Genomic DNA, 15,084 nt, shown 5'->3' on the forward strand with positions numbered 1-15,084 from the left:
ATGCAGAGAACGACCCGAGAATGATAACGTGGGATCAGGTGAGGCTGCAAACAAGCAAGGATTGGTAATGGACTAGAAGGAGTGGGGTCCTGCACAGGAGGGGCCCCCCAGGCAGTGGCACCCCCCTCCTCATCCAGCCATATCTACTGCACAACAAACAGACCCTGGGAAGCAACAGGGCTAATCGAATCAGAGTTTCCAGATTGTGCAGTGACAGTTCGTTTTATTTTTAAAAGGTGGAGGTAGGGGGGAGGAGAAAGAGACCCGTCAGGTCTCATTTAGGAACTCGAACATTCTGAAAATATTGGCTAAGAGAGGGGGCTGCGCCCACCAGAAGACTCCTCTAAAGGAGTGATGCTAATCCGACACGACAGGGGTATCTCTCTTTTTAAACCGAAAAGGCAGACAGCGCAAATTGCTCTTCTGGGATTGATGGCCTGGGGTGCTAACTAGGTAGGCACCCACAGCTCCAACCCCCTGGAGTCAGGAGAGAGGCAGACGATGCCCTCCCCCCTCTCCCACTCCCTGTCACAGCAAACAGCGAAAACAAAGCGGGAAGTGGAAACAAGAGAAATGCATTGCTTGATCCCATTTAGTCTTTTCTCAGATGGGAAACTGAGTCCTAGAGAAAGGACACAGAGAACCCCTGCACAAAGGAAGTCCCAGAACATTCTCTGCCTCCCGCACTGGTGAGGCACTCCCTACACCTCCAAGGCCAGGGAGCCCGGACAGGGGGCTACGGTTCTCCAAGTCCAGTGTGTGTCCGCAAGCGCGCTAGAGAGGCAGCATTGAAGGGGAGAGGGGCTCATGGTCCTCACTGCCACACTAGGCGAGGAGACACGTGGGAGTGGCCTCGCAGTTTCCGGCAGCATAACGCCCCCCCCCCCCAGATCAACTGGAGGGGCACGAGGACAGCTAGCAGACACCCACCCAGAGAGTGAAGACGTGGGTCCTCGCAGAGCAGTACCTGGAGGCCTCATCACCCACAACAACCTGAAACCAGTCATGGGGGTCGCCCTGAGACGAATCATGGAACACTCACGACATGGGATAAGAAGAAACTGGCCAGGCCTGCAGCAATGTGGACTAACCCGCCACCCCCACGCTAGTCTACGTGACAGAAGCAGGACACCGGAAGCCATATTCACACAGGACTCCATTCTTATGACATTCCAGAAACAGTGAAACGAAAGACCTAACAGCCAAGTTGGGTCTAGTGGCTCAGACTTGTAACACCATGTACTGAGGAGGAGCTGAGGCAGGAGGATTGCAAGTTCAAGGCCTGCCTGGGATATAAGGTGGGTTCAAGGCCAGCTTGGGCTCCTCAGTAAGACCCTATCTTAAAATAAAAAAATAAATGAGGGGTAGGGCTGTAGCTTAGAGATAGCCCTGGCCTAGCATGCCAAAGGACCTGGGTTCCCTGTAGACAGATCAGCAGCTGTCAAGCAGAGAGAGCGCAGCTGTGCTTGCAAGAGCCTGGGGGCAATTTGGGGAGCAACAGGAACATTCTAGAATGCAGAACATGACTATGAATTAGCATCATGACTGAGTCGTATCTGGCCTGAGTGAACGGCGCTGTGTGGAGTAGGTCATGGGAGAACCGAATGTAAACTATAACCCAGAATCGGACTTTTTAGAAATAGCAAACAAAGCTAGAAAGGCCCAGCTTGATGAAAGGCCCAAACTGAAGCCAACTAAATATGGACCAGCAACTACCAACCCTTACTGAAAAATTGAGTTCACGTGGTAAAGATCCAGAGTCCCAGGAGAGTGTTCAATTGGCTGAATTCGGCCTTCAGGCCTGCCCTTACCTAGAACTGAAGAAGACCATGGATTGACAGCCGGTTCTCAGAAAGGAGGCGTCAGGTCAGAACCAGCTTGATTCCTCTGAGTCTGGTCTCTAAAGTGTGTGGTCTTTTTTCACCAATAGGGCTTCTTTTCTTTTTTGTCTTTTTCTTTTTGTCTGGAAGACAACAAAGGGCAATGGCTATGGCTATAGCTATTTTGGGAAGGGTTGTCTTGGATTCCCACGAACAAAAACTTAAAAAAGGGTTTTCCTTGCTTGATACCACGGTGTTTGTTAGAAGATCTATGGGAAAGCATTGTCACCCCAAGTGACATAACTTTAGTTAAATGTATATAAACTGTATCTTAAATATAATTTTAAGTAAACATTAAATAATATAATTCCTATCCCCTGATGCCAAGGTTCTTGAGAAAACGTTGTAGTGTCTTTCTGTAGACCAATAATTATAGTGGAAACTATTGTTCATCATGGAAATCTCTTCCCGAAAGTAAACTTAAACAACAACCCATGACTGATGAGGCCACGGAACTTTAAGAAGAACCTACAACTGTCACCTTTCTTAAACCACTATAATTTCAAACTAAAATTTAAATATTTATTTTTATATCAAGAGATATAAAAATAGTGCGGCTTTCCCCCCTCATTAAAGAAGCTTCTGTTTTTGTTTTTGTTTTTTTCCTCAGCAGCAGCAATAGCAGATGGAGACCACTACAGAAAACTACAACAGGCCAAATGCAGCCACTAACTGTCCATCAAAGGCCCCTCCCTGGTTAACACGTTTATAACAAACCATACCCATAAGGCTCAGAGAACTTAGTGAAAGAGGGGACAGAAAGAGCGTAAGATCCCGAGGACCAGGACATCTGCTGCAAGACAGTATCTTCTTTTTAAAAAAAGTAAAGAGAAAGAACACCAACTACAGGGTGGGTAAGGAGAAAAGAGTGGATCTGAAAAGTATTGCAAGGAGTTGCAGAGGCGAATATAATAAAAAATATGGTGTATGAAATTCTCAAAAAAAAAACACAATAAAATGTATTATTTTCAAAATGAGAAAAAAAAAAAAAAAGACCATTGATTGACAGTCCCATAAGCTTGAAGGGACAATTATCCAGCTGCAAAAACACTGGCGCAGCTCTGACTGTAGAGGGCGCTATCAATTTTGACGCTCTCAAAGCGCTGGGGGCTCTGTTCCAGGGCGCAGGCGGTGCCTTTCCGGGTGCGTGTGAATCGGATCTCCCAACCCCAAGAATGACAGTGGGATCCAGCCTCAGCGCGTTGCACTGACGGCTGCTACGAGCCCTGGGGAGGTTCGGGGAAAGGCGGTAGACAGTGTAGCGAAGGTGTCTGAATTAGTCCTACAACCTCGGCGGGGGCCCTAGAGGCTCGTTTGTTTCCATGAAAGAAAGCGCGCTTGGCTCTGAATGACTGAACTGGGCGTGTTGGGCAGACACAGCCCTGAGTCAGAGGGAGGGAATCTAGCAACCCTGCAGTATCCGGGCGGAGGACCCCGGCATCCCAGGCAGCCCCACTGGGCCTTGGAGGCTTGCACGGTCATCCACGCCCGTACTCAGGTGATCTTCCGTAACATCCCATCTCTCCTGTGCGCTGTGACCTTGGACCACTGCTTCGCTTCTCCGAACCTGGCTTTATAGAAAGTGCCCGTTTTTTCAAGCACTTTCGGGGACTTGAGTCTGAGGCGATGGAGTGGTCCAGCAGTAAGCATCATTCCGGAGGCAGAGGAAGGCAGATCTCTGCCAGTTCCGGGCCAGCCTGGTCTACATAACGAGTTCTTGGCCAGCATAGTGAGACTCTGGCTGACTTTTCTTTCTAAAGGCACGGCAAACAGAACTGTGAGAAGTTCAGCGCGCAGCCGGGAAACCACAGTCTTCAAATGTGGGGGCCCCTAAATCTTCTCTTTCTTCCCAGCTCCACTTGTGGCTTTAGCAGGGAAACGGTGCCAATATTCACAAAAGTTTTTCTGGGTTGACCTCACCAGCACTCCTCTGTTCTGGAGAATCCCTACGTTTTGCGAAAGCCTCATTCTGAGAGTGCAGAACAGACCATTCATTCCTAAATTAACCTTCACCTCAGTGAGGCGGAAGATCATTTCTCCACTTCAAAATGTTGTCTTCTCCCAGGGAACACTGAAACCTTTAAGGGCAGCAACCCACCCCCAGCTGGGCGCCAGAGCCCCTCCCAGCGATGCGGATTTTTCCAAACCCTGCCTGCGTGTTTACATTCACACAGTGAGTACATGTTTACCGTCTGTCCCCACACCACAGGGCTGGTCTGCAGAGCCCCCACCCCCGCCCTGCAAATTGCTGTCTTTGCTCAACACCAAAGACTCAGAATTCTTTTTGGCCAGCACAGAGGACTATCTACTCCTGTCTTTTTTTTTTTTTTTTTAGACTGAGGAGGATTCAGTTCAGGGCCAAGCTGGAGGGAGCTCTCTGACACTGAGCTACGCTCCTAGTCCTACGTCTTCTTTTGAAAACCTCTTGTAAAAAAAGTATAAGTGCGTGTCTGTTTGTACATGTACTTGTTAGTCTACATGTGTGCAAAATGCAAGCAGAGACAAAGTCCACATGAAGTTTCTTTTCCTGCTTGCTCTCCATCTTCATTCCATTGTTTATCTGTCTGTTTACTTATTAAGCTGGAGAGATGGCTCAGCAGTTCAAAACACTGGCTACTCTTGCAGAAGATCTGGATTTGATCCCGGCACCCCACACGGCAGCTCACAACCATCAGTAAGTCAAGTTCCCCAGGATGCAAAGCCATCTTGTGATCTCCAAAGGCACCAGGCTCCCACACGGTACATGTATACATGCAGGGAAAACACCTGTAAACGGAATAAAAATAGATAATTTTTTTAAAAGTGTCTAAGTCTTCGGAAATTTCGTACAAGCACACCCTGGGATTTTACCCCCGTTCCTCACCCTCTCTCATCCCCACTTTCTCCTGCTGAGCTCTATCTTTCTTAACAGGACTGCCCCTCCTTCTCCTCCCCCTTGATACGCTTACTTTAATTGGGGTTGCTTCGTGGGCATGAGTGGAAGGCTGGAATGTGGACAACTTGGGAAAATGACACCTCCATCCTCACCCCCACCCAAATACCAACCTTAGGCCCTTAGTGAAGGGTCTGGCGTTATTCAGCTCCTCCCTCCTGCCTTTGCTTTTTGAGACAGGGTCCTCGCTGAACCTGAACTATGGTGGCAGTTCAGGGTTATGCTTGCTTCAGCCCCAGCCCAACCCCAGTGCTGGGATTACAGGCATACTGCTGTGCCCAGTTTTTCCATGGGTTCTGGGTATCCAAACTGAGGTTCTCAGGCTTGTTTGGTAAGACTTTACTGACTAAGCCATCTCCTCAGGGGGGGCCCTACCTCTTCCCTTTTTTCAGTTGCTAAATTATCCTGGGTGTGGCTCATTTATCAATGCCCTCTCGGGCTGATTTCTGATATTACAGTCAAGGCTATAGAAAGTGAGTTTCCAGCTCTTTCATGGATGTGGGTCTGGGGAGGTAGAAGAGAGACCAGGGAGATGGCTCAGCAGGTAAAGGCTCTTGCTCCCAAGGCTGACAGCCTGAGTTCAGTCCTCAGAACCCTTACCATGAAGAAGAGATGTGACTCCCACAAGTTGTCCTCCGACCTCCATGTGGGTGCTGATGTGACCTCACGAGTACACAAACAGATGACGTGCTGTGAGGAGAACTGCAGGTCTCCGGTGTGAGCTCTGCTGGCCAGATGCTCACTGTCTTCGCAGAGGCCTCCAAACTCAGTCCTGGCCTTCTGCGTTTGTCTTTTAATGTACCGCAGCCACTCATTTGTTCACATCCTGTCACGACATATGTATCATTAGTTATAAATCACACACCAGAAAAAAATGCCTCCCATATAAAGTGGTTTTGGCTGATTCAGCACCACACTCTTAATTTTATAATACTTTCTTTACATGCCCAATGGAATCCCTCACCATTACCAGTCATCCCTTGGCTTTTGGTGGACAAGCACCATTCTGTCTCCAAGGATCTGCCTGTCATATAAGCAAAGCTCTGTGGCACCAGTGGTGGCTGGTCCTTCCAGCCCACATACAATCCTGAAGCTCCGGGAGGAGGGGCTCAGTATTCTTTTCCCCCCAATAAGCAGCCTCCTTCTGTGAGTGCTCAAGGCACCAAGTATGATGTTAGACTCACAGAGCCTGGGAGTTCTGTCCCATTGTCACTGCCCACTTTACAGAGGAGGAAACTGAGGCAGGAAAAGCGATGAGGCCAGGAGGAGGGATATGAATGTGATTTCAGTCTGTCACTGGCTGGAATCAATATTTCTTCCAAACTAACTGCTGCAAAGATTGCCTGTATGGAGGGAAAAGAGGTAACCCTTCCTGGTGATACCTCAAACATGATTGTTGAAACAGCTAATGAACCAGCCAAGATTCGCTGTCACCTTATTACACTGCTTTTCGCAAGCCTGTGTGCTTCTATGATGCTCACGGGCATGGTTATGGCTGTATTTGTAAATGTCTTCTTTTTCTTGTGTGTGTGTTTTTGTTTTGTTTTGTTTTGTTTTTTGAGACAGTCTTTTATGTAGCTCAGGCTGACCTTCAGTTTTTCCATATAGCTGTACTTAAGCCATTCAGATATATATATAAATGCTTCTTTTTGTTTCTTTTGTTTTGTTGTTTTTTGAAGCAGGTTTATTCTATTTAACAGACCTGACTGTCCTGGAACTTACTTTGTAGACCAGGCTGGTCTCACAGAGATCCTTCTGCCTCTGCTTTCTGAGGGCTGAGATTAGAGTGTCATCATGCCCTGTAATGCTGCTCTCTCTCTCTCTCTCTCTCTCTCTCTCTCTCTCTCTCTCTTTATAGGATATTTTTATTTTATGTGCTTGGGTGTTTTGCCTACATGTATGTGTGTCACATGTGTGCAGTACCTGTGGAGGCCAAAAGAGGGCGCTGGAATCCTGGAAGCAGAATTACAGGTGGTAAGCTGCCTTGTGGGAACTGAACTCAAGACCTTTGTAAGAGCAGTAAGCCCCCTTACTTGCTGAGGCATCTCTCCAGCATCTCAGTCCTTTTCCTAATAAACTTCAACTTGGCTTCATTCTGGTTGGCCCTGGAATTCTTTGCTGTGTAAACCAAGATCCCAGCTTCACCTGAGGGGACATTCCTGTGAGAAAGTCCTGCTGGCAATGTTGAGTTGCTCTCTGTGACACACCCGAGATCACAACAGGAAGTAGCTGGCAGAGCTGAGCCTGAAACTAGGTCTGTCACCTGTGTCCTGTTCCTGGGCTGTGACACAGCTAGTGTCACATGTAAAAGTGTCTGCAGAGGTTACTGCTGATCGTCATGTGGAATCTGGAATCACCTGGGAGACAGACCTCTGGGCATGCCCGTGGGGGAATGACCTTGACTGTCATAGTCCATGGATGTGGGAGATCTGTCCACCATGGGCAGCACCATTCCTTCGCTGGGAGTGTGTGGACGCAGGTTTGAACAGCAGCATGCATTCGGCCCTCCTCCTCTCTTCTTGGCTATAGCAGATGCAATATGGTTTAGCTGGTTCAAGTTGCTGACCCCAAACTTCCTCCAAAGAGGTGGGCTATAACCTTGAACTGTGAGCTGGGGTAAACCCTTCCCTCTTATGTTGCTCTTATCAGGCAATTTTTATCACAGGGACAGGAGAAAAGCTAAGTCAGGAAGGCTGGAAAGGTATCTCAGTTGGTTCAGTATCTGCCATGTGAGCATGGGGACCTGAACACCGAGACCAGAGTCCCCATAAATGCTGGGTACGGCGGTACACACCTGTATGTAGCCTCTGGATGGAGTGCTGGGGGCCTTCCACCATTCTCTACCCTTCACCAGCCTCGTTCATCTCCCCCGCCACCCCGCAGCCTGGATATGAGATCCTCTCCAGGGGTCTGGCCTATCCCTCGTCATTTCCACACCCCCTCTGTGCTAAGGGCCCCACAGCACCATGATCTCAACTCAGGGGAGTGGCCCAGCTACCTTGGGTTCCTCACACCAGATACTGCTCATCCCTGTTAGTCACAGTTGGTGGAAGAGGGAAGGCCTCCTCGAACCCCATCCCTGTCCCACCCTTGCTTAGCCTTCCCTCCCTTTCATGCAACTCAGAGTCAGCTCTGGCCAGGGAACCTTTGCCCTATGGGAATGGACAACGTCTGGGAGCCCAGTCATGCTGTGTGACCTCAGGTTTGCTCAAGCTCTGAGTATAATCTTCCCCTTCCTCTTCTCCTTTCTTGTTATTTTTCCCTTCAGATTTTTCTAACTTGCCCCCCCCCTTTATTTTCTGTAATGACATTTTGGGTGCCCACAGTCTGTGACAGATCACAGGTCAGATGCAGGAGCCACAGCCCTGAGGGCCTCATTTGCTGAGGGCTGTAGACTGGACTGACACAGGCCCCCGAGGCTCCCCTATGACAGACAGAGCTGACCTGAGGCCTAGAAGAGTCAGCAGCAACCTTTCCTCTAATGCACTTGACTATGTGAAGTTAGGCATGTCGCCTCCCGTCTTTGGGCCTCGGTTACCTCACTTAACAAGCGGCAAAAATCATGCAGTGATGTTTCAGCAGGGTCCATGGCCATAAAAGGAGTATTCAAGTGTCCAAGAGCTCACCTTTGTCACTACCGCAAGACCCAAGGGTCCATTCTGAGGACTGTAGGACTCAGCGCTCTGACTCAGGAGTCCCTTGAAGCAACCCCAGCAAACAGTGTTCAGCATTTGTGACGTGCTTCCTACCCCTGGGGAGCCCTGCCTTGTGAGCAGGCACCAGATCCTTGAAGCCATGTTCATAATGAAGCTTTCAGTGACATTTTACTGATTCTCTGCTATCTGACCAACTCCGGGTAAACAATCTCTATCCCCCCCCCACCCCAGCTGGAGACCCATCCACTTCACAGAGGGAGAAACCAGAGCTCAGAGAGGTCTGAGAGCTTGCCGATGCTCACGCAAGCAACAGCGACCTCCACACACTTCCTGCTCTAACCACTGCACAGTCCGATGGCTGCCAAGCATGGCAAAGGTCTCCTCGCAGTGCTGTCCAGGGGCCGGCATCCCCCCTATCACCGAGGCACTTCTGAGTCTTATCTCCCCCCATGAGGTATGACACACAGCAGGGCCTCAAAGACTTTCTCAACAGACTGAAGTCAGAGTGGGGCAAGGGACCCTGGTCACCAGACTGGGAACCAAGTCTCTGAATTCAGCTCTGCGCTGGCCCCTGCCTGCTACCTTCTCTGAAGCTAAGTGACCCAGCCCAGAATGGCTCAAGGCCCTGAGCCACTCAGGTGGAGACAGTTTTTTAGAAAGAGACAGAGAAAGAATGTAGGGATGGCCACAGCACTGTGGGGAAACCCTGTCAGGACTTCGGGGGGGAGCAGAGGGAACTGCCACCATAATAATAGGGACCTGTGGTAGCAAGAGTGCCAGGCCTTCACATCAGCCATAGAGAGGCTGGTTGTGGGCCTTATGGCAGAAGTAGCAAGGGGCTGGACAGCTTCATAGCATTCCTGTTCTCTGAGGTCCTCAGGGTGGTGACAAAGGTGAAAAGAATGTACCCTCTGGAATGGGAAATCTCAGCAGAGGCGTCTCTGCCCTTCTGTGTCTGGGCTGATAGCCTTAGGCCAGCCGGGGCTCAGGAGACCTAGGTGTTGGCTGTTTTGACTAGGCCCCATTCAAACCCATGAGGAATGAATTCCTGTCCTCGTTTTGTACAGGACGGAATGGAGGCCCCCAGAGCTGAGACACCTTGAGCCCCTAGCGGTCAGGGGCAGAGTGTCCCTTCACCATGCATTATAACAACCACCATAAAGCGGGGTGACCCCAGGGTCCCCAGGGACTGTGTGGGTTTGTCCTAGCACCCTGAGTCACACTCAAATAGGGCCCCAAAGTGTCCTCTCAAGCCAAAGGGGCCAGTCATGCAAAGTGTTCCAGAAGAGGGGCTAGGGAGACCCACAGGCTTGTGACTCTTCAGGAAGCCCTCTCCCCCACAATACACACACACACACTCACACACTCAAACACACACTCAGGCTTCGTGATGATAGGGGAGCATAGCAAGCTGTCTTCAGAGGAGCCAGGTTGGGAGTTGTTTCCCAGGGAGGGTCCCTGGAATGGGGCTCTTCCTGCTTTAGTTCACAGTGGGCTAGCGACAAAGAAGGAGAGCACAGAGAGAGGGACAGGGAAGAAGAGAATAAGTGCGTGGTTGAGAGAGCGATGGGTGGGTGGGGGATTAACGGAATGAGTGACTGGGTGGGACAGGAAGGATATGGGTGTCTGTGGGTGTCCACATGCCAGTACCTGTGCCTCTGTCTGCCAAGAGTCTATAAGCGCCCTCATCCAGTACCTACTCTTTTATGTGGGGCTATGTGTGGACCTCTATGTCTGTCTGCTTGGTTATGTGTGTGTGTGCTCTTTTGTGCATGTATGTATGGGATAGATATACATTTGTATGTACGTATGTGTGTATTTGTGTGTGTGGTCTGAATGATATGTGGTATGTGGTATGTGCATATATGTGTGAAGGAGCATGTGTTCTTGGACACTGGTCTTTCCTGTGAATCATATCCGTGTGTGTGTCTCATGTTCAGTGAGTGGCCCTAGTCTGATCTGGGTGTACATCGCGGTCCAGGTGTCTGTGCCGAGGTCGCCCTGTGTCCGGCAGGGGGCGCTCCCGGCCACTTTAGTCCCCTGACCGACAGCCAGGGGTGTCCGCCCCGCCCCTCCCGGGCCCGCCCGGCTGCCCTGGGCTATAAGTTCGTGCCGCCCGCCTGGGCCGCAGCACCGCACTGGTGGTCCGCGCCTGAGTGTCCCGCCACGTCTGAGCTGTCGCCGCTAGCCTGGCCATGGCCGAGGGTGAGTGTCTGGGCCTCCGGGAGGTAGAGTCGGAGCAGGCAGGGCTGTCTCCAAGTCCCCAGAGGGGAGCAACAGGTGGGCCGGTGGGAGGGACCTTGCTGGCCCTAAGCTGTTGGCCTCAGTTTCCCCCACCCCAGGGCACAGCGGTGCCCCCGGTTGAGGTGAAAATGCTAGGAGAAGGCGTACTGGGAAGGCTGAGGTACTGTCACAGTTCCCCACCGTTTAGTTAGAGCTGCTGTGTGCCAGCTACAGAGAAGCCACGCAGGGATGCTGGCGGGCTCTTGGCTTTCCTCTGTGCCTGGAGAGGGGTGCAGCTCTCCTGGCTGATTTTGTGACCTCAAGCGGAAGGAACATTCTGGCATCTGGCGGCATACCGCTGAAGCCGGACCTGCCTGCTCTCTGAAGTCTCCTGAAGCCCTCATGGTCTCTAAGCTCAGACCTTGACCACCCGTCGAAGCTCAGTGTTGAAGCTCAGTGTTCCCTGCTGTAAGTTCGGGACAATCGTGCCAGCCTTGGTACAGCCACCAGGGCTGAGAAGAGTGCGAAGGGTCCGAGGTCCTGTTCGTTTCCTGCTTGCCTCCTTCATGTGGCATGGTCTCACATGTACATATGTACATGGGCAGCACGTGGGAACACACGGGTCAGGACTTGTACAATGGAGGATATTCCTAACACTGTGGACCAGACTCCTAGCTGACTGTTGGGTCAAGTCCATTCAGGGATGGTATCTGCCTGCACTGTGACCTCAAGGAAGGGACTTGGGCGGGGGGGATGAAGAAGGACCTGAAGCAAGTAGACAGGGAAACTCCAAAGGACCAGACCAGCTGTGTAGCCTTGATTGCTCTATTTTCTGAAACCTCAGCAGGCTGGGATATGTCATCTAAGGGACTGTTATCTCCAAGGCAGTTTCCCATCCCTATTTCCAAAAGCTGGGGGACCTGGGTCTACTTTCTTGGGTCCCCTCCAGCAGGGCCCCACTAGCCTAGAAAGCCATGAGTTCTGTGAGTCTGAACCCTGCCTGCTGTACCCTTTAGCCAGTGGGTAGGAAACTGCACCCTGTCTCTGCAACCCAGGGAATGGTCTCCAGCAGGCTTTCTAGAGAAATGGCCTCTTTCCAAGAGTGAGCATTTTGTGGCTCTCTTCTTCCTCAGTGGCAATGGCCATTGCCAGCCGTTACCGGGGCAACCTTCAGGTCCTGCTTCAAACCAGAGTGGGACCAGGGATCACAGGCGTTTCATCTGAGGTAGTTCTTGAGCCGCCCTCACTTCAGGGACATTTCCCCTCAATCTGGAATTCTTGCACAGAGGTGGCCCCGCACTTAGGCTGGATGATTTGGGCCAATCCCTGCCCTGGCCCTCAGCTGAACCATGTGCCCTTCACTGGCCGGACAACTCTGAGAGTATTGTGCCCACTCCCAACCCGAAGGACTCCAGTCCTGACTGTGAGCCTGCTCAGACCCCCAACCATCCCCCATCTGCCTGTCAACTTGTTCCTGCCCAGGCCCTCAGCTACTTCTGGAACTCAAAATAGAACTTCCACACCACACTCCTTTCTCCTGGGCTGGGTCCTCTCTTTACTTCATGGCACCGTTTGAGGTTTCGGAGGTAGGAACACTTGTCTGGGATCAGAAAGCAGCATAGCAGACTGAGAACATAGGTCCCAAACATACTCCCAAACTGTCATTTTAAAACCTTTCATCTGGGAGAACATTGGACATCCGTAAGGTAGAGAGGACAGTGGAATATATTCCTCAGCCCTCGCCCTCTCCCTCGCTAGCCAACCTTCCTCTGCCTCCCCGCCCCTCTGCTCTTCTTGGGAAGAAAATCTCTTCTCAGCTGTGAGCGTGTCAACACGTGCAGCAAAAAATAACGACCCTCCTCAGAGACAAGTCAGCGGAATTCCTTGAGGGCTGTCACCACTTCAACTTCCAGCTGGCTCATAGGAAATGTTTTAAAATCATCTTAAAATCAGTCTTAAGAAGAGCCACACATCACAACAGAAAGCACCACCCTGTTTCTCAATAGAGGGTCCCTTCAAGCTTTCAGGTTTGTTTGTTGTTGTTTTTCTTCTTGCAATTGATATGTTAAGGAAGCCAGGTCCTTTGCTGAAGGTCTGCGTTTTTTGCTGAGTCTGAATTTTGTTGGCTGTGCCCTGGTTCTGTTCTTTAGTCTGATCCTTAGTCTATGGTATTTCCTGTACATTGAGAGTTGGGTCTGAGCCATCAGGATGGTGCAGGCTGTCTTCAGGCAGGAGGAGAGGGGAGGTAGGGAAAGGGAAAGGGGAGGTAGGGAAAGGGAAGGGAAGAGAAGGGAAAAGGAGGGGAGGGAAGGGTAGGGGGGAAGTTATTTGGTTCTGGCAACAAATGCTGAGTAATTTCAAAATGAAAAACCAAATCAAAACCAAAGACCCCTTGAGGGCTGTGACATGCGGTGGGCTGTGTGGACTAGGTGTGTTTGTGGTAAAGTACTGTGCTGTGCTTCACACTCATCACTTCATTCCGTGCTTGCCATGGCTCCCATGAGGTGGGGCCTGGAAACTGAAGCCCAGGAAATTCGAATTGCTGGTGGTCACATGACTAGGACGTGTACGAGGCCTCTTGCTTGCAACCGTGTAATTAAAAAAAAAGCACTGGAGATTGCACACGCCGTCCGTTGTACACTTTCAAGCAACACTTTTTCAGACTAAAGGCGGGAAAAAAAAAAAAAAAAAGCACTAGAGATATTTAGCCTTGCCAGACCCCTGAGACCATGGGTAGCTGTGGGTTGAAAGAGTCAGGGCTCTGCCTGATAGAGATGAGAGAGTGTCACTGGGGTCTAGAGAAGGCCACCACCAGAGACCACAGCCCGCTGAGAGAGGCCACAGGGGCTCATGCCTGTCCCGTCTCTCTGTAGAGCTGATCTTGGAGAGGTGTGACTTCGAGATACAGGCCAATGGCCGTGACCACCACACGGCCGACCTGTGCCACCAGAAACTGGTGCTACGGCGCGGTCAGCGCTTCCGGATAACACTGTACTTCGAGGGCCGTGGCTACGAGGCCAGCGTGGACAGCCTTACATTTGGTGCCGTGACTGGTGCGTAACTTTGACCACCCCACCCCCCCCCCCCGCATGGCTTGCTCCTGGTGGGCCCAGGACAGACGAATTTCCACCTCTTTGCATGGCCTTCTCCATCCTGTGGGAATTACAACTGCTGTTAACCCCATTTCACAGATGAGAAACTGAGGCTCAGAATGGGAGCGGGAGAAACCACCTCAGGCTTCCCAAGCCTGTATGCTGGGTTGCTGCTTTCCACATCTTTCTCATACCAAATAACTTCCCTGTCTCTCTTCACCAGGGCTTCCTAGAACCCACCAGCTCTGGGTGGCGGGCGGGGAAAGAGCCTAGTCAACTAGAGGTGGGGTGGACTCCTGCACGGCTGTGTGACATTGAATAATTTGCTTAGCCTCTCTGAGCCTGAGTTTCATCAGCAATTCACACTGGAGGGTTCAGTACGAAGGCCCTGAAAATGTCCTGTAGATATTGGTGGCTGTTTGCTCGCATCACTCCAAAAGCTCCAGGGGTGAGCAAAGGGAGGTTGGACCCTGTCCACCCTGTTCCCAATCTCTCTGGTTGACTGTTCTAGGAAAGTGGCCTTGCATATCAAATCAGTTGTCTGGCTTCTGGAAAGAACCACTCCCTCAGGGTCAGCAAGGGGCCATCTGGCTGGGATTCTGTCCCAAGGGTGTGAAAGATCAGCTTTCTTTGGTCTTTGTGGGTAGAAAGAGTGGTAGGTAGGAGTTGCCGACCCAGCCCAGCTGAGGCCCTTTCTATCTGAGGGCCGTTGATAAGCTTATCTTGGGGCCTGCAGGCTGCCAGGATATCCTTTCCTCCTCCCTCCTCATCCACAGATGAAGCCCTACCCAGGTACACCCCTGCCTCAGCACCTGTAGGTCCCTTTCTATCCACCAAAGGGTCCTAGCCAGTGCCTGGCCCTCAGGCCTCTGGAGAGTGGAATGTTGGTGGTGCTTGGTTATTCAGGGCTGCATCGTGCTTGGAAAGATGACATCACAAAGCAGAGCAATCCACACGCCCACCCTCATGTCCCCAGGGTAGAAGCATAATGGGCTCCCATTTTGCAGACGGGAAGGCTGAGGTAAGGCTCAGAGGGTCAAGTCTCCCACTCAGTGGGTCACAGAGTAGTTAGAGGCACAGAAGGCCTCCGTTCCTGACCCAAGTGTGAGGCGAGGCTCTCTGTCACTTAATATCGAGTCCACTTGAGTGCCTGCCTGGCCTCAGGTTGCACCGAGGTGACATAGTGACAGGTGAGCTGTCAGCCTGATCAGCCTGTAAGCTCCCATGTCCTCTCTCCTCCCTGACAGCCTCTTCCTTCTTCTTCTTCTTCTTCTTCTTCTTCTTCTTCTTCTTCTTCTTCT

The 15,084-nt window shown here is 51.1% G+C and overlaps 1 protein-coding gene across 1 annotated transcript in view; it reads left to right on the forward strand.

Annotated features, from left to right (window-relative positions):
* The first annotated feature begins 10,579 nt into the window (after positions 1-10,579).
* The window catches only part of Tgm2 (transglutaminase 2), a 28,574-nt gene continuing 24,069 nt past the window's right edge, over positions 10,580-15,084 (forward strand). The window contains exons 1-2 of the mRNA XM_055602393.1: positions 10,580-10,673; positions 13,565-13,744. Of these exons, the coding sequence (XP_055458368.1) occupies positions 10,664-10,673; positions 13,565-13,744 (190 nt within the window). The 5' untranslated portion in view covers positions 10,580-10,663. The remainder of the gene's footprint in view (positions 10,674-13,564; positions 13,745-15,084) is intronic.

Source organism: Psammomys obesus, unplaced genomic scaffold (genome assembly GCF_907164565.1).
Source record: "Psammomys obesus unplaced genomic scaffold, mPsaObe1.curated_primary_1811, whole genome shotgun sequence".
NCBI lineage: Eukaryota > Metazoa > Chordata > Mammalia > Rodentia > Muridae > Psammomys > Psammomys obesus.